The sequence below is a fragment of the Apiospora aurea genome, assembly GCF_038362705.1.
Source record: "Apiospora aurea strain CBS 24483 chromosome Unknown utg000001l_segment0_segment0, whole genome shotgun sequence".
Lineage (NCBI taxonomy): Eukaryota > Fungi > Ascomycota > Sordariomycetes > Amphisphaeriales > Apiosporaceae > Apiospora > Apiospora aurea.
The window spans coordinates 2,645,506-2,669,798 of NW_027117388.1; the positions used below are offsets into that span (position 1 = coordinate 2,645,506).

The following is a 24,293-nucleotide window of genomic DNA, read 5'->3' on the forward strand; positions in this document are numbered from 1 at the left end:
AATAGGACTAAAAAGACTACACTAACGACAAATGCTTATAACACACTTAAAAAAAATCACGAGTTTACTAAACGTTTAAAAAAATATACAATGCTTTTAAAATATTTAAAACTCCTAGGTTAAAAGACTTACTATAATAATAAAATTTTAAACACCGCCACCATTATATAATCACGAGATACTGTACGCACAAATCCGTCGCTATTAATAAATAACCGACGAACGAAACCTACTATAACGGTCGGGAAACAATTTCCGCCGGTTATAAAAAAACGATATTTAACGGGACACGATAAATCCCTATACTTAATAACGGATAATTAGAACATTTACGATCACATCGTATTAATAATTAAAATTAAAAGAGTTACTATCCGAGCGTTATTAAATAGCGAAGCGTAAAGTAATTACATTTTACCATGAATCGTTAACAGCTTAGCCTTAAAATAATAATAAAAAAACGCTTTATACCGACTTAAAACCGTTAATAAAAAACTTATAATATATAACGATAAAAACGTATAAAAGGAAATCGCGAACCTTTTAATTAATATCGAAAAACGTTATAAACGAATCACGTATAATATTACGAACGTCGTAAAATACGATATAATTTTAAGGATACCTTAATTACGGGTAAATAATCTTAAAATTAACTAAAAAACAGGCTAACTTTAGTAAAATATATTAAAAAGAGGTTTAATCGATAAGTAACGGTTTAAAAAGCAACCCCTTAATAAACTTAAAGTCCTTAAAATATACGTCATTATTAAAAAGCTTAAGCCGAAGGTTATAACGATTATATTAAAGGAGTATCGGTAATTCGAAGCCTTTTTTAATAAAAAAGCTAAAAAACGGGTTACCGCTTTACACACGGTAGGATTACGAGATACCGCTAAAGGAAAAAAAAGAGCCTCCCTTTATACCGATTTATAAACTAAACTAGGAGTACGAAAAAGCCTTAAAGAAATATATTACGGAGAATCTCGAAAAAGAAGTTATATAACTATTTACGTCGCTAATAAGATTCCTTATATTTTTCGTTTTAAAAAAAACAAGGACGGGAAACTTAAGTAGCGTATATATATTAATTATCGGAAACTTAACGAAATTATTATTAAGAACCGGTAACGTAATCCACGGTTTAATTAAACACACGTTCTAATTAAACACTTTCTAAGGCCTCGTATAACGAAATATAAATCAATTCCACTATAACGCATTTAATATATTAAAATTAATCGGAATCCTTTTCTTTAAATACTTTTATATTATTTTAATAAGTACGCGTATTATACCCGGGCTCCCCGTAAATTTTATAGCGTCGCGGGCGCGTTTTAAGCTTTTTTGTATAATTATTATTTCGGCGCGATTTATCCTATAATTATTTATTAATGTCCTTTTAAGACTATAGGTTTTTTTTAGTTTATATACGAAATAATTCTCTATTTTATAGCCGTTTTTTTTCGTACGGCGGCGCCGATTAAATATTTTATTTATTTTTTATAATACGGTTATTTTACCCTTTAAAAAAACGAGCCGGTATATTATTTACGTTATATCTTTCGTAATTTAGTTAAGTTTAATTAAAATCGACGTCGGAGAGCTATTTTAATGCCGTATAATACGGTTTCGAACGTATTTGGTTTAGGATTAAGCCTTAATCGGGTTATTTAAAGTTTTTAATTTTTAAAAAATAAGTAAGCCGGAAAACGTCCCCGGAGGTATTAGAGTACGTAGTTTTATATTTAACTGTAAAATAATATATTTTAGATCGTACGGGACGAATCCGGTCCCTCGAAAGCTTCTTTATATATTTGAAACGGTGAAAGTCGCTTAAAACGTTTTTAAAAACGTTAGTAAAAAGTCTTTCTTTAAAATATAGGTAATATACGCCCGTATAAAACTTTTAATTTTTTCCTGTACGCCTTTTTTAACGTACGAAAATAGTCGATATTAAGAGGTTAGAGCTTATATAACGAATAAAAAGGTATATAGAGTATAATAATCGAGTTTTTTTTATAGTAAAGCTCGAAAATTATTAAGTAGTAGTTTTTATGGCCGTTAAGGATTAATAGGCGGTAAATACCTTTCGTACGAAACTTCGTATATTTATCGAAATATCGAATCTAGTCCTCGCTTTTTTTATTCGTAATTTAGCTATTTTTAATAACTGCGATTACTTAATTTTTTAATAATAAGCTATTTTTATACTAGGAAAAAAGGTACGTTTTCCCGGTAAAAATAATATATAGAAGAATAACGTAACCGTATAATTTAACGCTTTATATTATTATAACCTATTCCCGGTTTTTTTATTATACTATTTTAGGCTTTCCGCGTTAATTGAAAGTAATTACGATTATTTTGAACGAGATTTAATTTATAAAAAACCCGGTTTCGTTGAAATTATATATATCTTTTTTTTAAATTTTATACTTATTAATTATATTTCGTATAAAAATAAACTACGCGCGATACGCGTCGGGATTTTCGCAGAGGACTTTTTAATAATCGATTTTTCGGTTAAAACGCGTTCGGAGATTTAATTGTCGTCGTACGAAATTAAAAGCTTAATTAACGCCGACGCGTCCCGCGTCGCGTAAATTAAATATTCGATTCGCTATATTTTTAATATTATTTATTTAAGGCGGAAATAATCGCGAATTTAAATTAATTATATATTATACGATTAATTACTTTTCGGAATTCGTAAGCTTTTACGTTAACGATTACGTATTTCATCGTAAAATACTACCGCGACGCCGATAACGTAAAATTATATAGGGGATATTATATATTCGCGCTGCGGTTTATACGCGTAATTTAGGGTTTTTTTTAAAACGCTTAAAGCGTTAATTATATATCGTTCTCTTTCTATTAATTTATTATCGTAAGTGGTAAAAGTATAAGGCATAAAATATAAATTTTACGGAATTAAAAAAAAGTGTTTAATTAGACCGTGTGTTTAATTAAACCGTGGATTACGTTACCCTTTACCTTTAATTAGTAATTTACGAGATAAGCTATTACACGCTAAAATTTTTATAATACTTAACCTCTTTAACGTATATAACTTAATTCGTATTAAGGAGGGAAAGGAGTAGAAAACCGCGTTTTAAACTAAATACGAACATTTTAAATATTAAACTATGCTATTTAGCTTAATTAATACACTAATTAACTTTTAAATAATAATTAATCACGTTTTATAAAAATACCTCGATAAGTTTATCGTAATATACCTCGACGATATTTTAATTTACTCCGAAGACGATAAATAATACCGAAAATACGTAAAATTAATACTTCGAAAACTATAGGACGCTAATTTACTAGTTAACCTAAAAAAAGCGAGTTCCACCAACGATTCGTTATATTCGTAAAATACGTAATATCCCCTAGAGAAATCCGGATAGAACCTTTTAAGATTTTAATAATTAAAGAATAGCCCACGCTTATAAGCGCTATAAAAATTAAATCTTTTTTAAGACTAATTAACTATTACCGGATCTTTATCCCCGGATTTAATAGGTTAACAATACTTTTAACGAACTTAATAAAAAAAACGAACTATTTCGATAAAAAAAAAAAAAGACTAAGCCTTCTACGATATTAAAGAGCGAATCCTTAACGAACTAGTATTTCGCGTAGTAAACCCGTTTAAACTATTTAAAATCGAAACCGACGCATCGAATTATACGATCGAAAAGTAATTAAACTAGCGAAACGATAACGGAAAATCACACCTTATCGCATTCTTCTTTAAAAAATTAAATAAACTAGAGCTTAATTATTAAATCCACGATAAAAATTAATAACTATTATTAAAACATGTAAAAAATAAAGATATTATTTTAACGGAATAATAAAACTAGTAAAGGTTTATACCGACTATAAGAATCTTATAACGTTCATTACTATTAAAAAGCTAAATAAATAATAAGTACGATAGTTTAAATTCTTATTAAAGTTTAACTTTATCATTATTTACCGTAAAAATAACGAGAACGGTCGCGCCGACACATTAAATCGACGACTAGACCACCGGGAAAAGGTCCCACTTAAAACACAGACTATTTTAACTTATAATTAAAACGATAACTTTACGCCGTTATAATAATTAAATACTATAAATTCTGTATAATATAACGATAATTAAATTTCTAAGTTTTAATAACTAAGTTAAACCCCGGATTTTATTAATTACACTAGGGATCACCTCGAAAAACGAAATAACCTCGTTTTTTACCGAAATAAGATCTATATCCCTAAATAGTACCGTAAAAGCTTTATTAAGGAATTTCACGAGCACCCCGCGTACGAACACTAAAAAATATTTAAAACCTAGAAACGAATCACTAAACAATTTAACTATAAAAACCTTAAGTTAATCGTAACTAAAGTAATTAATAAGTATAACCTTTATAATAAGGCTAAGGCCGCTAAATATCGACCTTATAAGGAACTATAACTAATTTCACCACTAAATAAAGCATAGAAAATAATCGCACTCGACTTCGTAATTAAGCTACCCTCATTAAAAAAACCCCTAACTAAAGTTAATTACGATAGCATCTTAATAATCACGGATAAACTTATAAAGTACGTTTACTTCTTATCGTATAAGGAGTTTAATAATATTAATAACCTAGTTTACACGTTTTTACGAATAATTATTAGCTAGTATAGGCTATTTAAAACGATTATTTCTAATCGAAATAAACTATTTACCGCTAAGTTTTAAAAATTATTAATGGCGTAACTCGGCGTGAAATATAAGCTATTTATAGTTTACCACCCTTAAACGAATAGTTAAACCGAGCGAATAAATTAAACACTAGAATAGTACTTACGTTATTACGTTAATTATAAATAAAATAACTAAGTTTAATTATTACTTATAATATAATTCGCTTATAACGGCGTAAATAACGAGGCTACTCGTATATTACTATTTCGGGTAAATTACGAGTATAACTTCAAAATTATTAAAACACCCCTAAAAAAAGAGTTAACACTTATCGCGACTATATAAATCGAAAAACTAAAGGAACTATAAATAGTACTGTAATAAAACCTTACTTTCCTCTAATAACGAATAAAGCAGTACGCCGATTAAACTAAGTTAAAAAAACTAATTTTAAAAGAAGGAGAAAAAGTTTACCTCTTACGACGAAATATTAAAACTAAGCGACTAAGCGAAAAACTAGACTTTAAAAAGATCGAATTATTTAAAATCGTAGAAGTTATTTTAAAAACTAACTATTAATTATCGCTACTTAAAATAATACGGATATACCTTATATTTTATATTTTATTACTCGAACTAGCCCTTAAAAACGCGAAAACCGAAACATAACTAAAAGTCGAAACGAATTAATACGAGTATAAAATTAAAACGATTCTCGATAAGAAATAAGTGGGGAAAAGATAAAAGTACTTCGTTAAATAAAAGGGTTACTTAATAAAAAACAACACTTAGAAACTTAAAAGATACTTAAAGAACGCCGCTAAAAAGCTTTAATAGTTTAAAAAATAACCCCGAACTCCGCTAATAACGACAGCTTTAATAGTACGTTAAGGTACACGGCGTTTTAATCGAATAAGAAATCGGAAAATAATATTAAAACCTCTTTAAAAACCGGTTCGAATATAGCCTTACAACGAGCCTTTTCCTCCGCCTCTTCTCGTTCTATACGTTCCAGCTCCTCGACGGAATTTAAGCCTCGCTAAACGGCACGCATTATTTTTTTAAACTATAGCTTTTTTTATTTCCGAAAGCGTTATATTTTCATATTTATTTCACAACGACGTTCCTCGATTTCCTCGATCTCGGCCTCTAACTTTAAATATTAAAAGGCGGCGTTTATTAATACCTTAACCGAAAAGCCTATATTACACTTAGATTAATAGTTAGAAACGTACTTATTACACCGAGAAGAATCGTTTAATAAAAACTAATAAATAAAACCACGACGAATATAATAAAAATAACCGTTCGGCATCTCGATAAAACATTAAAAAATAGCCTAAGCAAAAAGGTTATAAGTATAAAACTTTTCCGTCTTAAATTACTTAAATATATAACGTTTTTTAACACGACTAGACGATATAATAAGCACATATTATAATAAAAGCAAAAAAAAAAAGAACTCACAAAATCCCAGCATAACGGTAACCCGTGGGTACTTATAGCGACTAAACTACTTTAAGAATAAAATAAATAAAAGGGAAAGGATAGTATTACGACCTAGCCTAGCTATACGGCCTAGAACCTACCCTACGGCACGGTTTTATAATACCCCGAACCTTTACATAAAAACCTAATATAATCCGAAGCCCTATTAATTAACGAAACTTTACTAGTTATTACGACCTTATTAATTAATAAAGTTAACCGCGATAATAATTAATATTATTAGTTAAATAATACGAGTTAAACAGTACGAACGGGATAATACGAATTAAATAACACGAAATATATAACTAAAAAAAATAAACTATAGTAAAATAATATTAATTACGTAAAAATAGGATAAGCGTAACGATTCTCGGGATCGTAATAAAAGCTAAAAACTAGCTCGATAGGATCTCGCGAAAATTACGAGATCCCCGAGATTTAAAGAAATTAATAAAGGAGAAATTAAATATATAACGATAAACGTTCCCTATATATTTTATATAAACACTCTCTACTTTAATAATTAATTTAAGTATTAATTTAACTTATTAATAAGGTAAATAGCCTTAACGACCCTATTATAAATCCCTTTAAGTTTACGTATTTTAATTACCTTTATTTCTACGACTATTACATATTATATTAATAAAAGCGAACTTTTATCGCACGTTTAAATACTTTCTCGTATTACTAAATATAAACCCCAGTACGTTTTATTAGGTTTTTTTAGAACTTAAATAGCGTTCGTTATAATATTTTCAATACGTTTACACTATTTCTACTTTTACTATACGACGTTAATTAACTCGGAGCTTATTACGATAATATTTAAAACGTTATCGTACGGAAAAACGATAACGTACGGTTCCTCGTTATTTAAAAATAAGGACACTTATTTTTTAACGTTAACCGTACGGAGTAAGTAATATATTTTATCGAAATATAACTTCGTTATTTTTATTAAAAATTCGGATATCCCCGTACGGAAAAACTATATAATTTTTTTAAAAAAGCCGGATATAACGATATCGGATTAATAAATTTAAAAGAGATCTAGAAATTCTACTTATAATATTAATCGTATAACTTAGCTTCGAAACGTTTTAAGTTTTCGTTACGCGACGATTACGAATTTAACTACGAAATTATCGCCGACGTCGTATATATTAACGAACGAAATATTTTTTACATTATTAATACGAGTATTTCGTTTTAGGCCGCTATATTTTTAAAAACTTTTTCCGTACGAAATACATAGAACGCCTTTTACCGATATTAAATATACGTTTATTAAAGGCCCTTAAACGTTATCTTATACGATTTAGGCACTTATTTTAAAGGGGAGTTTAGCGACTACGCACGAATAATAGGAATTACGTATAAATAAATACTAATCGAGGTATATTAAACCGTAGGAAAAATTAAAAAATCGTACGGCCCGCTCCGCCGAGCGTATAATATTTTATAAAAAGAATTAAGTTAATATATTAACCCGGAAACGCTTTTTTAAATAACCGTTAAAGCTTTTAATAATACTATAAGCCCGGACGGCTTAATTTCGACGCTCTTTATTTTCGGGGTATACCCCCGAATCGACGCACGATCCCCGTTATTACTAAAAATCTAGGAACGTGCGAAAGTTATCTACGAAATAATAAGGATATTCCGGAAATACCGTATAAAAGTCGATATTAATCGGGCTTTAAATACCCGAAACGAATCGTATATCTACGATATCTTAACCCTTTCGCTTTAAACGGAAGTTTTCGTATAGCGTAAAAAAATGGCTAAACCGGACTTTATCGAATCGCTATAATCGAGGGACGGATAATTCGTGTTAATATGCACGATAGTTTAAAAGATTTCCGAGTTATTTAAGTTAAGCCGTTTTTTCGAAAAGAAAAGAACCGAACCTCGGAAAGTAATAAAATAAATATATCGGTACGTACCGTATAATATACCGATTAATCGGAACCTCGTTAAATATAATTTAAGCTACGTATCGAATTACCTTAAAACGAGGATATTTATATATCCTCAGACTATACGAATACTTTAATACGATTATACTTTAACACGGAAAAAAAAGATATCGCGGATTATATCGTTATTATAATATAAAAAAAACCGCTAAACGATAATATATCGCATAATATTTTTTTACTATACGAGAGTAAGAAAATTACGATTTTATATTAAAACTCCGGAGAAACGGCGTTATTAATATATTCGGAGCCCCGTTTTAGGAATTCGATACGGAAAAAATTAATAATTTTACCGCGTAAAGCGTTTTTTAATTCGTGCGATACGATTTACGAATATACGGTTAATAACGGATTTTTAAGACACGATTTATACGCGAGGTAAAAAAAAATATTAAGCCGTACGAAAAGTTTAGGCTTATTATTTAAAAGTACGGCGATATCGATAAAAAAAAGATTTTAACTTAATCGCCGATTATTTAGCGAATAAATTAACGCTTATTTTTTATTTTCGGACCGACGTTTATTAAAAATTTCGGAGCGTACGAAGAACTTCGGGATATAATATAAATATATATTTAGTTATACAAGAAGCTTACCCGAAAAATATACGCCGAGTTCCCGAAAGAGTTTAAGCTATACTTCCCGAAAAATACGATCTTTTAAATTATATTACTATTATACGAATTAGCGGAATCCGGCCTCTATTAATTTAAAACGTACTACGAATACTATATACGGAATCTCGGAATAACGGTGTTTACGTACGATCTATACTTCTTATTTACGTGCGACGGATTAAATATTTTTAGTATTACGGTAATATAAACCGACGATATATTTAGTTTTATTATTTCCCCGTTCTCTTAAAAAAAAAAGAGCTTACGAATACGAAATTTCGTACGAAGCCGAAAGAAACTTTAACCGAGAATAAACCGATTAAGTTTAATAGAGGAAAGATTTAATTTAAATCGCACGATATCCTATTCGAATAAAAAGGATAGGCTTAATAATTTCGCCTTATTAATATCTAGGCTACGGACCGAAATTAGTAGTACGTTTTTTAACGTGCGAAAGGAGCGTATATTGCCTTAATATATTAATCGAAAGCTTTATACGACCTTTTTATCGCCGTTTAAGTTTAAACGCCGAAAGAAAAGGATATCGAATACTTTAATACACGGATATTATAATAAATTAAAAACCCCGTACGAGGATTAAAATATATCCCTTTCGATTTTTAACGTACGAAAATATATATTTTTATCGACGGCTCGTTTACGAATAATAAAGATTTAACGTTTTAATTCGAATATATTATCGCGATCGGCTAAAAGATACGCCGTACGAAAAATAGTTTCGAAAAAAAAAATATCGTATATTAAAGCTCGACGAAATATAAAAAAGTTACGCGAAGTATATTCGCGAATAAACTATACGGTATAATTTTTAAAGTCGATAACGGTATCGCACTTAATTTTATACTTTAAAAGATCGTACGAAGCTTTAAATTCTAAGATATCCCGATAATCCTTTATACCGATTCGAAATTACTGTACGAATGCTTCGTTAAGCTCGGGACTACGAACGAGAAAAGGCTTATAATCGATATTATGTCTCTCCGAGAATCGTACAAGAGGTAAGAGATCTTAAAGATCTACTGGGTCGACGGCCGAGATAATCTAGCCGACGCCCTTACGAAAAAGACTCCGAACCAAGCACTCGAACGGCTTATTTCCACGAATAGGCTTACTATACAAATAAAAGCATACGTAGAAAAACCCGAACCCCAGCTTAGGTAAAAAGGGAGAGGGTAAAATATTTCCTTTATTACCGCACGATACACAGTTATATTACCAGGAGTAAACAAGGCAGGTACGGCGCTACCCGTACCGAAAGAAGGAACGCAAAAGATCGGATAATTCAACACGTCCGTACGATCTACGGGGGAGGTACGGAAAAGGGGTGCGTTCCTCTTAAAAAAAAAGTTGCCAGTGTTAAAATACCCAGCTCAGAGGCAACAACTAGTACGGTTCAAGGGGATCACGTGCGCTGTGCGCACGGACCATCTGTTTCACCGTACAAAGGGGATCTCACGATCCCCTCTCTACTTAGATAGAGTATACATTATAGAGGACCTGAAATATACCATATTGTGCATCGCCAACCACCGTACGTACGTACAAAGGCCATTCAACATTCTCCACGGGCTTCTCCACGGGCTTCTGCTCTGGCTTCTGCTCTGGCTGCCTTTGCTTCTGCTCCGCAGCCTCTCCGGGCCTTGGACTGTAGAAGTGAGAGTTCTCCGGGAATTCGTCTGGGGGTGCCACTCGCCATTGCGTCTGTACCCCTCGGTCGACCGTCCCGGCATTGGTTTTGCTTCGCTCAAGCATGGAATTGGCATCCTCGACCATGACACCCTGAACAAATTTGGTCAAGTCTTTGGCCTTTTTGTTCTTGTACATGTCGGCAGTCCAACGGAGGAAGATGTCGTACGCGCGGCGTACCTTGATTTCATTGTCCATATCCAGGACGTCCTTTGGTAAACCCCGGTCGGTCTTGCTACGGTGAACCTTGACCTAGATCGAGTTCTGATCCTTGGGGGTGTGGATGAATACTCCCAGGAGCTTGCCTAGGGTCGCCATGTAGGGTACAACACACTCCGACACCTTGACATCGCGTGGCAGCTTGACTTCATAGCTGAGGCAGGTGTTAGGGTGAGCGGGTGGAAGGCCCAAAGATGACAGACTGTACTTCGCAACCGGTTCGGTCGCCCGAGGAGTCTTGGCCTTTGCTCCGACCAGGGTAAAGAAGTCCGATCCCAGATCTTCAGTTGGTTGGGTAGCTGGTTTCGCAGCGCTTGTCTGCGCCGCTGGGGGGTTTCCAGATGGGTTCGCGACGCTTGTCTGCGCGGCTGGGGTTGACGGAGGGGGTTTCGCGACGCTTGTCTGCGTGGCAGGGGGTTTGGTTGTGACAGGGCCAGCCTTGGCCCATGGAGACTCCGCCAGGCCTCCGCGTGGTTTTGTCGACGGAGGGACAAATGAAGCCGTGGGTTTCTTGCTGGCAGGTACTTTCATAAGAGAATCGATCAAATCGTCGACCGTTTCATACTTAGCTATCGTGACCTCCCTGATCACTTCGGGTGTTAACATATCGGCCTCTGGTGCAATTCCTTGCTTTTGAGGCCTGCGTTGTCCTAGTTGATCGTCCCCGCAGACTGCAGATCATGTCAGCATCAAACGAGCAGCAAGACCAAGGAGCAAGCACGTACCGGTGGACCAGAGTTCTGAGGCGATAGACCACAGGAAATCCACCCTGGGTGTCCTAGCACCGTCCAGTTTCGTGACATTGTCACGGATGACCTGACTGAGAATTGTGATTAGAGGCGCATGGCCTCCTGATTTTGTGACGAGCCACTCGCGGCCCGTTTGCCAGATACGATTAAAATATTCTTGATCTGGTGTCGACATGTTGGTGTTGACACGTTGTGGCAAGAAAATTGGATGAAGAGGAAAAGAGGAAATCTCCAAACCACCAAGTTGACTTGCACAAACAAAACACTGGGAATTGTTGTGGCAGTATCTGACCGCCTTCCCGAGTGGGTACGTACGTAGGGTTGCCGTGGGCTTACAAGCGTTCGCAGTGTGTCCTTAGGCACTTATGGGTCACGTCCCGAATGCATTCTTTTGTCAATTGCTACCTAGGCACGAACTCATGTATGGCATGGAGGTCCTGGCCTCTTCACCAGATGCAGAGACATCAGACATATGTTGAGGTTGGCTAACCCGGATTAGCAGCTACCTGATTGCCTGTTCTTGCTACATACTCGAGACTTGCGGTATCGTGTGCCTACATGTGCCCTACATGTATGGAGGGAGACTCGGGCAGGTACTGCTTTTCATGTAGGTACCTATTGCACTGACACGCCTGTAATTCCACCATGCGGTGATGAACCCAAGTAGGTAGTGGAAGCTCCAGGTACGCAGACGAATGGCAGTGCCCTAAGGGGCGTGTTTTGCACGATTTCTTCCTCGTTGGCTTGCCCTACACCAGGAAGCAGACGACACTACCGACCACTATGGGCTTCTTTACCCAAGGCATCTGCTCGAACACGATATCTGCTCTTGGGGACCGGGACTACATGGCATCATGCAACAGCATCAGTAGATAATATTCTTGAGGCTACAACCAAACCGTGCCACACCAGCCCCCTTTTGACCATTTCCTCACACTGTTGCACAGGCCTCACCATCACCTTGTGGACATGGCGAGATCACCCACGGAGACATGTCCTCAAGCAGGGTGGTTTGAAAATATACATGTGAATTGGCTTCAGGATTCGAGTTCCGTGATGGTCGACTTTGAGGTCCCACGGTGGCAGTAGAGACTCCAGACATGGAATATTATCGCCTTGGGTTCTGTGGCACGGCGAACTTTCATTCACGTCTTTCACGAGCAGCATATTCCAGGATCAATGATTGGGGATTGTCGAAACCGATTCATTGTCTTCCCTGAATCTCTCCCGCATACCTGTCACCGAACATTGGACGATGTCCGACATTGGGACTTTGTAAGTACTTTACGTATGATTATTCCCATTTATCAGTACCGCCTCGACCAGATACAGAAAGACGTCCCTCAGGCAAAATCCAGAGACGACGCGCGCCCATTCCGCACAGTTCATTCACGAGAATGCATCAGAAATGTACGGATACGCACGTTTAATATCTGGCTCTGTAAAGTGGTATTAATGGCAAACATCATTGTATCTACGGGATTAATTCTTCCCTTTTGATCCTCAAGGACCTTTGTCCTCCCTGGCCTCGGTCAAGCATAGCTGCTACTTCATGTCTCATTTTGCCTGATCCGTGCCGGGCCTGTAAACAAATCGCTATGTGCTGAGCTTGGCATTGTTTGTGGCGTTGCATCAGAAAGTCGCCAATTTGCAAAGTCGGTTCTGGCTTTCTCCAATTTCACTACCACTTTCGAGTAAATACTTCCATGTCTCGCGTCCGCGGTAAGAGGATGAAGATGAACTTCAGCCACCATGCCATAGGTTCTTGTTCTATCCTCGGACTCTATGATGGCTCCCCTGGGCTTAGAGACCATCCTTCATCGTTTCAAGCTTGCTGTATGCGAGACAATGCGGATGAAATGACTTGACCACGGCAATGGCAGGATACCCACTGTTATCGCGGCACCGAAACGATGTTCTGCCTGTCCGCGTGTCAGAATCTTTCAATATGATTTGCCATCAACGGTTACTGGTTAGAGCCACGCTGTTGACTGCTGAAGGACGATACCAGCAATGACCAGCGACGGAGTCCACGCACTGCCAGCCAGCACCCAGTGTATTTCGCGATACTCACCATCAGCCCATTTCAGCTTTTCTCCATTCTGACTCTGAAATGGACGGCCACAGTCGTGAGCGCACAACCAGAGCAACATGCTCTTTCTACATTCTTGTCTCACGCCTTCCCGATTCCCATCCATCCGACGACATGTTCGATCTTCCTCGACAAAACATTTGGCCCTGCTCGTCAAGACCACGGCCATCTGCCCTACATAATCCCGACGACCAGAGAGACGAGTAGATGCCTACCTCGACGACGCAAACCGTCCACTACATCGACTCTATTGCCCCGTGAGTTCCGGACCAAGAACCGAGACCTCTTCGGCGGCACGTTTCCCTTTCAAGGGCTAGACATGCCTGTACAACAATAGCACCAACGTAGATTTGTAACAGCTAGCGGCGGATGCCTTGTAGTCTAGGATGATGTGTACCAAGGCCGGTCAGAGGTATCGTCGCCATGGCTGGCCAGACCGATTGAGCCGCAAGGGAGGACCAATATTCGCGCAGGCCAGTAGGGAGATACACCCAAAGCGCGTAACACAAATGTAGAATGGGATATATCCAAGCCCCCTATGTGGAATTTGTTCACGCCCAACCTCTCATCCCTGCACTACCACTGCCGCCTTGTTCCTGTCGACTCGACAGGCAGAGCTTATCATATATTAATGTAATCAAGTCCTTTTGACAGGCATGGAATGGTCGTAGTAGCCATTGGAAGATGAGATGTTATCGTCTGTTTGGTACTTACCCGCCAAACGAGCAGATAGGACCGAAAATTTCCAAGCACATACATACTAGTAGCGATAATGAGTACGGAATATGATGGTCGGCCATTGTTTTTGACATCACGAAAATGGGGACACGATTGCTGACTATCGAGATAACATCTTCATCTCTATTTCTCTGTTCCAGTTACATCAAACTATGTAAACAACGGCACGTAAGGTTCCATTGCATCCACGTTGATCTCCTTGGGGGGAAGTAGCTTGATAGTCCACCAAACCTCATACTTCATCCCAGGATCGCGCCAAATCAAGTCACCTCCACGCCTCGTGTCTGGAGACTCGATGACGAGCTCCGAGTACGGAAAGTTCCGGATCTGCTGCGCATGGCACAAATCAATGGCCCAGATCACCCGGCTGGAGAAATCGACGGCGACCATGAAATCTTCGCCCTCTTCCTTGTAGATGCCCAAATCACCCACCACCCTGAGGTCGTCCGGCAGGCGCATCAAGAGTTCGCCCTTGATGGCGGCACCATTTTCGCGGCCACACCGCTCCGTCGCTTCTTCGATCGCCAGCGGCAGCAGCATTCTCCCTTTTGATGTCTCGTCTACGACAGGCTCGACACCGACGACCGTCGCAAGCTGGCCAAGGGCAAAGGCGGCAAGCACTCTGAGGTGCATCGCGGAGGACGTCTTTCTCAAGAACGGTTCTCGAACCACACGCAGCATATGTCCGATGCCTACGGTGTCCGATGAATTCTTTTTCGCGTCCTTGGAGATGGACGCCAGCAGCTCCAGTGCGATGCTCATATCGTCCAGGTTCCATTTGGCTTCGTTACTTGCCAGCCAAAAGACGCGCGCGACTCGGTCACGCAGGCACGAACAATCAGGAGGCTCGGCGACGCGATCGTCAGCCAGGGGGCACCCACCGTCCAGGGTACCGACGAGGCGGCCGGTTCTTCTTCGACGCCAGAGGGCGCCGGCCTGCCTGGGTCCCACATCATGGCAAACTTCTTCCAGCCCGATCGGGGCAGCTTGCCGAACCTCCCTTCGAACCAGGCCGCCATCGATATCTCGAGCGTCTTCAGGACCGCCGTGGTTACCGTGAACGACGTCTTGGTCCCCTCAAGCTCGCGCCGGACTTCCGATGCGCCTGCTTCTTCCTGGCGCGCGGCCTCTTCCAGGTCTCTCACGCGCCGCTGTACGCCCGTCAAGCTTTGCTCATGGCTTGGCTTTGTCCGCCCCTCTGGCCCTTTGGGCATCGGAGGCCGACTGCTTCACCATCTCGAGCTGCTTCTGGAGCGCAGTCTCACGACGCGTCTTCTCCGCGGACTCCCCTTCGAGCTCCTTGACCCTGCGCGCCTGCGCCCCCTTCTCTGCCTCCAGAGATTGGGTTCGAACCATTAAAGCCTCGACTCTAGGACGGATCTCCTCGAGTTCGTTCTGGGCCTTCTCCAGGTCCTGCGACTTGGTTTTTTCCAGTGATTGCATGCCATCAAGGCCCTCCTGCAGTGCAGTCACCTCCTTGCGAGCGCTGTCCAGCCGGGTCTTGCAATCTTCGAGTTCGACGGCTTTGGGACGAAGCTCCTCGAGCTCCTCCGCGGCCTTCTGGATCTCGAGCAGCCGGTTGTCATCCAGGGACTTTGCGGATTCGAGCTCTGCCTTGTGCTGGCCCAGAGACCCCTGAACTTCGGTCAACAGGGTTTGGTAACTTACAAGTTCCGAGGCCTTTGGACGGAGATTGTCCAGCTCCGCTTCCGTCTTTTGCATCTTCCACTTGGCGGCGGCCAACTGGTGCTTGCAAACGACGAGCTCCGTGGCCTTGGCGCGCAGATCCTGGAACTCCTCACTGCTTCTCGGACGAGTCTCGTGCAGCTCGGAGCGCCTCTTCTCGGTTCTGTACGGCCCCTTGGAGCGAAGCCACGCTCGCTCGGCAGGCAGTCAGCTGTTCTTGGACGCCTCGGAGCTCACTCACCTTGGTCCCCATCTCCTCGTCCTTCTTCTCTTCGTGCCACGAGGCCGCACGCAACTCGGCCTCTCTCTGCCGCAGCTCCTTCTCGAGCTTCTCCGAGACTTCGGCCCCGGCCTCGATCCTCGCGTTCAGCTCGGCAATGGTGCTCCGACCATCTTGACAGACGTTGCCTTGGCATTGAGAGACGACTCCTTTGCCGCGAGGTCTGAATTGGCCGTGGCGAGAGCGCGTGCCGACTCTGCCGCCGTCTCCTCCAAAGCATCAAACTTGCGTTGCAATATTTCTTGCTGCTTCGACCTGAGCGTGACGTCGGCGTCGAGAGACCGGATCTGCTCCTTCTGCGAGTTCTCGCGCACCTCGCTCTCGAGCTTGGTCTGCCGCAGCACCAATGCTGCCGCGCCAGACGGCTCGCTCGACTTTTGCGCGCGTCTCCTCGAGCTGATCCTCCAGCTTGGCCCGGATCGTCTCCTCGGCCTTTAGCTTGGCTTCGGCCTCGCCCAGCTCGAACTGCAGCTGCCGCACCTCGACCGACAAGTTCTGGTTCCCGGAGTCCAGCGTCTTCTTGCGCAGCGTCGCCTCGGTCTCGTCGTGGGCTTCCTGCTCGCGCTGGTACTCCCCGCGGAGGTTCGCCAGATCGACCTGATGCCCTGCAGACTCCCTGAATGCTTCCTCGCGCGGTACAGGCGATCATATCCTCGTGTAGAGACCCGGGCGAAGTCGACCAACGTACGCCTGCTAGGTAAGTCGGAAGAAGCAATCAAGAATCGTAGACTGGCCTCGAGTCTTGGTTTGAGACGGGGTGCTGGGGTAGGTAGCTTACGAGACACGAGCATAGCGCTGAGGCCGGGAGAAAAGGAGCTCAAGCGGGAGGTGTATTTGCCCTCGGTGCAAGTGGCCCCAGCAGCACCTTGGCCATCCACTGGAAAACAGTACTGTAAAACAGCGATAAGGCTGCTCAGCCAAGAGCGTACGCACTTGTGCCTTTGAGCCCCACCGTGCTGCTGTATGTTGGTCGGAATAATTATTTGTTCAATTCTGTTCGCCTCTTTACGTCCCTCTCGTCAACGCCGCGCCATTTCCACTGGCTTGATGGATCTTCAAAGCAGTCCTCGCGTGGCCGCCCAACTAGCAATCACCGCCGGCATGAACTCGCCTGTCCGCACGTCGAGGTCAGCAAGATCGACCACGGGCCAACAACGCCAAAGTCAGCAAGCATAACCACTTTTCTGCCGCAAGCCACCTTCGACGACGTCGGTGGTCATGTCCAACGAACCTATCAAGCTCGTCGACCATGAGCCACCCCGATCCTCCTATTTCTACGAGATAGCCGCGAGTCCCCTAGATACTGCCATGATGGCCTCGCGATCTTCGATCCTACTACGATGGACAAGCACCTCCTGAGCCTCCGACCTTACTACGAAGAACCTCATGAGCCCAGTGATACTACTATGATCATCACCCACGTGAGCCCCGTCGATTCTGTTACTACAACGAAGGCTAACAAGAGGCACGCAGGTAACCCCTCCACGATCTTCTCGATCTTCCTCCTCGATCACGGCCCCTTTACGTTGTCGACTCCTCACCAGCGCCTTGAGAACCTCAATGTATATATGTAGATAGCTTCTATACAACTGCAAGCGACGAATCCGAACCTTCTGTCTCGATTCCACCAGAACACCATTGACATGCTGCTTCATCCGGTCCATGCCTCCCTGGTGCTGATGGCCAGCCATTCGTAAACCTGTGACGTGTTCTCGCCGCCACCTGGCCCCCTTCCCCCTCTCCAGGCGAGGACCATACCGGCCCCTCGCTGTCGGCCGCCGGCATGCGCGAGGACGACCTCTACTACCTCCCGACCTGCCGCCAGAACAAGCCGCAGATCCGGTCGGTCCTGGCGGACCTGGCCGCCCTGTCCCCGCTGGATAACTTCCCGGAGGGCATCAGGTTTTCTTTCCATTTGACGCAGGCTCGCGATCTCTTGATCTGTACCCTTCTTGAGCAAGATCCAGCGCAACCATGGTGGAGAGGAGTGCCAGTTCGGATCTCGCGAGAAGTTCAGTCTGACAAACGTAGCCGCAAGCTGGCTCCCTAGCGCAATCATTCAGTACATGGCGGCGAATGTCTTGCGTCTCGTACTTGCCACCCTGGCGGTCGTATCTGTCTCTCCGTTTCTGTCCTGCGCATGTCCTTCTATCCTCCTGCCCTCCTGTCTTTCCTTTCTCATTCTGCTGTTCTGCTGTTCTGCTGTTCTGCTGTTCTGCTGTTCTGCTGTTCTGCTGTTCTGCTGTTCTCTTGTCTTCCTGTCTTTCTATCCTCCTATCCTCCTATCCTCCTATCCTACTATCCTACTATCCTCATATTCGCTTGTTCTCCTATCCACTGATTCTCCTGTTCTTATGTTTTCTTGCTACTTTCTCCTATTCTCCTCCTTCTCGCCTTATCTCTTTCTATTCCCCCGTCTTTTTGCCCCCTATCCTCGCCTTTTCGCCTTCTGCTCTTCTGCTCTCCTGCTCTTCTGCTCTCCTACTTTCCTGCCTCCTGGATCTAACTCGCGTTTTAACTAGGGAGGGAAGGCCCTCTGGCAAATCAACGGTACCCTCGCGGCTTGATGCCCAGAGGTCAGATTGTCCATCGAAGCCCGATCAAACAGCGCGAACCGGCTACCTTCCTTTCTTCGGGCGACAAGCAGAGCAGCGAGCCTTCATCACGACCGACTTCGATGCCCAATCCCCGGGGCGCCAAGCGAGCAACCGCCTTGCCTCACCTTGTTCAGGGCCTTTTCTTCGGCTCATACATGCCCAAGCCAGCACAAGCAAGCGACTCAACCGAGCAACCTGAACACTTACAGGACCTCTTCGATGTTCAGCCCGGGGACGCAACAAGCCGGCCACTGCCCAGCCAAACGCCGACGCCGTTTAGGACCGGCGCTCGTGGAGGAAACAGGTTGGCCGTCGAGCTCTCGTGCCATTCCCAGAGCACACTCATATCCCTAGGGCCCCCTGAGCCCTGAGCCCTGAGCCGATGGGAGATGGCGCCAAGCGTCAGTCATCCTTGACTGAACCCGACGACGCTCCATGGACGCTCTTTCTCCCGCCATTGCACGTGGATCAGAAACGAGACGAATACACAAAAAGGACCACCAAGCCCAGTACATCCAACCAGGATGACATGGTCGATTCTGACTTCTGCTGTCTCGTGGCCGTCATTACAATGACCCATACATTTCCATATGGTCAGAACAAGGTGGCTTGGGTCGGTCGAGGGCCAGCAAGTTGCCGCCGCCCTCCGTACTGGCTGATGACCGTCATACACTTCAGCCCTGCACGCAGTCACGCAGGCCTGTATTCTCAGGGATGACACCAGCAACAAGTTACCTCCAGGAGCTCGCCTCGGATTAACCCCGCGATAGACTCCGGGGTGGCGGTCAGGAGGAACTGGATATATTCAGATCGTTTAGTAGAAGCGATGGGAACGATTCCGTGACAAAGTTGTGCGAGCGGATACATTACCCCGTGGTTTTGTATATGTCCAGTGTGTACTCAGTCAACGAGACCTCTCTCCCGAGTATTCAGATGGGTTTCCCGCCACAGTCGCTATCGAGTATCCCCTCAGTGCTCTTTGCAAGTCTCGTATTCCGCCTCCGGGTGCTCATACCTACCTACCTACTTACATATATACATACCCACGTACATACATACCTACCTACATGCACATATACGTAGGTATATGTATGCATATATATACATGCTTGCTTGCTTACTTGCTTGCTTACTTACATGTACGGATCTGTGACCAGCATATCTTGCAAGCTAGTCGCCACACGCCCAGTCTTGCGGCTTACTGAGAGCAAATACTCGTAACCTCTCGTTCCTCTCAGTGATTGCAAGCCGCCTACGTCAGTAGTTACGAGCCCTACTAAGAAGAACCTCGCGAGCCTCGTCAATCGTGCCATGAGACACCCCGATCCTACTCGCATCACCTCGTGTTCGTTGGCTCTGCCATGACCTTCATGTCGTCGGTCCTGCCCGGCGCCTTAACACCCCGAGTCTCAAGAACCGAGGCACACAATCTTGCAAGAAACCCGACCCGGAGGAGCAGGCTCCCGGCTTCGACGAGTGCTGTCAGGATACACCCAAACCCGCCCGATCTGGCCTGCGCTGGTATGAGTCGAAAGCAAAAGAACAAAAAAAAAGTCAAGAGACCCGCCCGATACAGCGGCCACGGAGGAAGCAACTCGGAGGAAGAAACAGCAGAACTGCTCGACAGACGTTCATCACCAGGTCTCTGCCAGTAGCGGCAACGATCTGTCTCTTGGCAGGAAACACGTTATTTGAGTTACCTTGTATCTAGTCTTGCCCCTTAATGGCTTTTAGAATAGACCTCCGGGTGTTGAGCACTAATAAGATACCAGCATTTGAGAGCCTGTCACGTCAGGTCGACGGATTTCTTGGCACTCAAGGTAGACGAATAGTACTCTTATCTGTCAGATTAATGTGAAACTATATGCTTCAACGCGTACTGTAGTGCCCTGTGAGATATTACACACCTTCCTCCGGTGAAGTCGTCATCCGCCCGCCCATGCCGCTTGGGTAGGCTGGATGAAATGCATGCTTCGTGGTCAGCCAGGACGTCCTCTACTACATATCAAGCAGCGACTGTTGCTATCAGATGAAAGGTGCTTGCTTGACAACAGGCATCCAATGCTGATGTGCTTGACCCTTCTTGCACTACATGGACAACATCCACGCGAGGCCACACGCAGCCGGGACAGTCTATGAGGGAATGGTGGCATAGAATCTTACCGTCTTCACCCCTTGGGCGTCTTCCGAGATGGCAGTCCTCCTTCCCGTGAACTTCAGATCATCCCACACGGCTGCGATTTACAGTCTGCTCCTTCTCCGTGATGTCTGACACGCTGCTTCGCCTCCGCAGGACCTCCGAGGGGTGGTCCGCCGCCACTTCGTTGACTCATACCATCGCAGGCCAACAGAAGCAAGTGACTCGAAACCGGCGTAGTACCATCCGCAGTAGCAGCCTGAACTGGGACCCCAGCCCCTTGATGAATTTTTTCGCTGCACCTTTGTCGACAACGATACCCTGCTGAAATCCACGTCGACCGTCTCTCTTGGCGTTCTCGGCATTGTGTCTGATACGTTTGTGCTTATCAAGCCAAGGCTGGGAGTTTCTACCTTTGTTCCTATGTGAAATTGGACAATGACAAGACAAGCCGAATGCTTTGCAGCAGGATATATAACATTGAATAATACACAAAGCCCTGTTTTGAGTGCGAGGAATCCTTTGATTATAAACAGACCACTATAGGAAATGCATATAATATACTGAAGATATACATAAATAAGGGTGCGCGTACTATGGTGCTGAACACTACTGGTCGTACATCGCCACCATCGAGCATTCTCAGCCATGTCGGACCATCTCAGAGGCGGGAAAAGCCCTAACCGGGACCAGGAAAAAGCATCTGATTCTCCTATGGGCAGCCCCGAGCCACATTCCCAAGAGGAGTCTCCTGGAGACCCTACACAGATACATATGGGACGACGTAACGCTGTGTCAGAGCTGCGCTCAGAGGAGCCTACAACCCAAGCCCATAACAGCAACATCTCCGGCGACCATCCCAACCCCCTCCGTAGCAACCCCGTCATCATCACCGAGCGGCTTGCTCACATCCTAGCCCGCGAAAACGCGCAACCCCCACCGCCTGCTTTGTCTCCGCATCCGTCGCCTCCTCCGTCTCCCCATCCGTGACAACGACGGTTCCTCGGCACCCGCCGACCACGCGTACGCGCGTGGCGGGCTCCGAGGTTACCCCCCATCGACGAAGGTCTCGTCTTGGACTTGGCGTTCCCTGTGCCGCGGCCGATTTGGCCTCTGTCGGCGGCGCAGAACCCAAAGACGAAAGCAGGCGTTGGCGATGGCGCCTGCTTGACTATTCGTCACATAATCCGTCGGCGGTGAAACATGTGCCTGGCGCGTCCGGTTTCAGATCAGGTAATCTGTGATGTGACTTGTTGCTTTTGTATGACCGGCCCCCCAGTGTGTATGGAAGCACATCAGCTTCGTGTAAGTAGGTACGTAGTATGCCGGGAATGGATTCTGATATACCTGAGATTGTCCCCATAAACTTGTAATCATTTCTTATCAGCGAGTAATCGCCGTGATACAGCCGCTGTCTGTACTGTACCGAAAAGCGGCCTTCTGCCCCTGTTCGTGCTCGGGCCGGGGTTCAACGGTACCATCTGGACGGCCACTTGACATCTCAGCGAGGAATCCGCCGCGGCGACCCAGTTGTGTCCTAGAAGGAGAACGGCGGCGAAACTGTGAGCCAGCCGGCCGCGTACACGGGGAGGTGCGATGACCGTTTCTGTAATTCTGCCGAGCCAAGCGGCCTGGTCTGGGTCCGTCGGCGAGCGGGCGCGCTCCGCGATGAGTCTCTTGCGCAGCGAGCCGAGGCCGTACTTGTCGACGGCATTCTCCCTCACAAGCTCTGGAGTTCCGAGTGGTCCTCTCGGAGAGAAATCGAACTCATCGATGAAGAACTGAACGCCGCGGTTCGCTCGCACAAGAGCGAAGACGGACTCAATAGGGGGCCCCAGGGCAGCGCCTCGTATTTCTGGATGGAGTCTACTGCTCGTGTGGACCTCGGCAGGAGTAGACAAAATGGTAACGACGGCGTCTCGTAGCACGGAGCTCAGGGCCCGAAATAAACCATGGAGCACAGAGATCGGCGGCGGAATCGGTAGCCGACAAGACCTGCAAGAGCAGCTCGGTGGTCAAGGGCTGGTGGCGAAGAGCTTGGAGGTATTGGCAGTTTTCTTGGACGGTTGTAAATTTGAGTCGAAATGCAAAAGAAACGGCCAATCAGCAATGTCGAAACAGATCCAGGCCTTTTGAGACGCAAGTATCGACTTTACGAACCAGCAACATCAACCAAGCTAAGAAAGGAACGCATATGGCCTGTCATAGCAATCATCCCACTCTGTCTTGCCCGAGTCCCAAAGCTTCTGCATGGCCGAGCGCGCCACCAAGGGGTATCCCGTTCCGAGGCCCCGACTCAACTCGTCCAGGGCCTCTTCGACAAAGAGGCGGTCCGAGAGGGACCTCGTGGCCGCCTCGACGCCGGCGACGTTCAGCGGCCACATGAGGCACAGTTTAGTCTGCGGAGAGAGGATGGCCTCGCGCAAGAGACCAAATAGACAGTCTGCGTGTGCGACTCGCAGCATCCAGAGGTTGTACAGGAACCCTATGGGGAACAGGTTCCGCAGCGCCGAGATACAGTAGAGCGCCACCGCGGAGTGGTAGATGCGCGCGAGGAGAAACAGCTGCTGGTAGGATTCTGGGTAGAGGCTCGCCCACGCGTCTGGGTTGAAGCCGAGGATTTGCGACAGCAGGTCCTGGGGCGAGGGCGAGTCCGGATCATGCATTTCCGGCGGCTGTGTGGTCTGGAGCCGCAACCGGTTGATCTGGCTGATGATCAAGAACAGAGAGGGCGGGCAGAGAACAGTCGGGTAGTCTCCCTTTCCGTAGACTTCTTCTAGGAAGTCCAGCTCCGGCGTGGTGACGAGATAGTCCTCGGGAGGGCTCGTCGAGCTCGCCACCACCCCCAGGCTGTCGGTCTGATCAGCAAACAGAACTGCTTTGCATGAGTGCCGGGACAAAGCTACGAGAACTTACATCATAAAGTACTTGATTGTGGGCTGCATGGCGGGGTTCCTCGCGTGCAGCTGCTTGATACCTCCACGGCACGCCAAGGCATTCATGGCTGCGAGGAAGTGGACACGCCAGTCCCGTGGCGATCCATAAGAGAGCTAAGCGGCTGTCAGTCGAGGTGCATTGGCGGCGCGTGGGCACGTACATCGACAAGCATAAGACACATAATGCCGAGAACAGTCTGGTCAAGTCCTTGACTGCGTTTCTCGAGAACAACCGCCTCGGAGATACCGCGGAGACTCAGCCCCTTCTCGGTGTGGAAACGATACCAAAGTTCGGCCCTTTCGGCCTTGGGCGGCCGTGTCTGGTGCAGGTAATGGCCGAGTGCCAAGCAGAGATAGGTACGCCGT

The 24,293-nt window shown here is 44.5% G+C and overlaps 5 protein-coding genes across 5 annotated transcripts; 2 read left to right on the plus strand and 3 right to left on the minus strand.

The window, feature by feature from the left end:
* Nucleotides 1–10,190: 10,190 nt before the first annotated feature.
* Nucleotides 10,191–11,636, minus strand: PG986_000820 (uncharacterized protein; the record flags this gene model as incomplete). Its single annotated transcript, XM_066837042.1, has 4 exons — nt 10,191–10,235; nt 10,347–10,745; nt 10,785–11,383; nt 11,438–11,636. 4 exons carry the CDS (start codon nt 11,634–11,636, stop codon nt 10,191–10,193), a joined length of 1,242 nt encoding a protein of 413 aa, XP_066705935.1.
* Nucleotides 11,637–14,441: 2,805 nt separating this feature from the next.
* Nucleotides 14,442–17,048, minus strand: PG986_000821 (uncharacterized protein; the record flags this gene model as incomplete). The annotated part of the gene is made up of 6 exons (XM_066837043.1): nt 14,442–15,231; nt 15,288–15,442; nt 15,525–16,172; nt 16,219–16,463; nt 16,572–16,862; nt 17,036–17,048. The coding sequence occupies 6 exons, from the start codon at nt 17,046–17,048 to the stop codon at nt 14,442–14,444; spliced, it is 2,142 nt and encodes a 713-aa protein (XP_066705936.1).
* Nucleotides 17,049–17,597: 549 nt separating this feature from the next.
* On the plus strand, nt 17,598–18,824 carry PG986_000822 (uncharacterized protein; the record flags this gene model as incomplete). The annotated part of the gene is made up of 4 exons (XM_066837044.1): nt 17,598–17,730; nt 18,003–18,159; nt 18,215–18,368; nt 18,780–18,824. 4 exons carry the CDS (start codon nt 17,598–17,600, stop codon nt 18,822–18,824), a joined length of 489 nt encoding a protein of 162 aa, XP_066705937.1.
* A 2,815-nt stretch (nt 18,825–21,639) lies between these two features.
* Nucleotides 21,640–21,981, plus strand: PG986_000823 (uncharacterized protein; the record flags this gene model as incomplete). Its single annotated transcript, XM_066837045.1, has 1 exon — nt 21,640–21,981. One exon carries the CDS (start codon nt 21,640–21,642, stop codon nt 21,979–21,981), a length of 342 nt encoding a protein of 113 aa, XP_066705938.1.
* Nucleotides 21,982–22,364: 383 nt separating this feature from the next.
* PG986_000824 (fungal-specific transcription factor domain-containing protein) lies at nt 22,365–23,993 on the minus strand (the record flags this gene model as incomplete). The annotated part of the gene is made up of 3 exons (XM_066837046.1): nt 22,365–22,923; nt 23,212–23,841; nt 23,908–23,993. The coding sequence occupies 3 exons, from the start codon at nt 23,991–23,993 to the stop codon at nt 22,365–22,367; spliced, it is 1,275 nt and encodes a 424-aa protein (XP_066705939.1).
* Between the last annotated feature and the right edge of the window lie 300 nt (nt 23,994–24,293).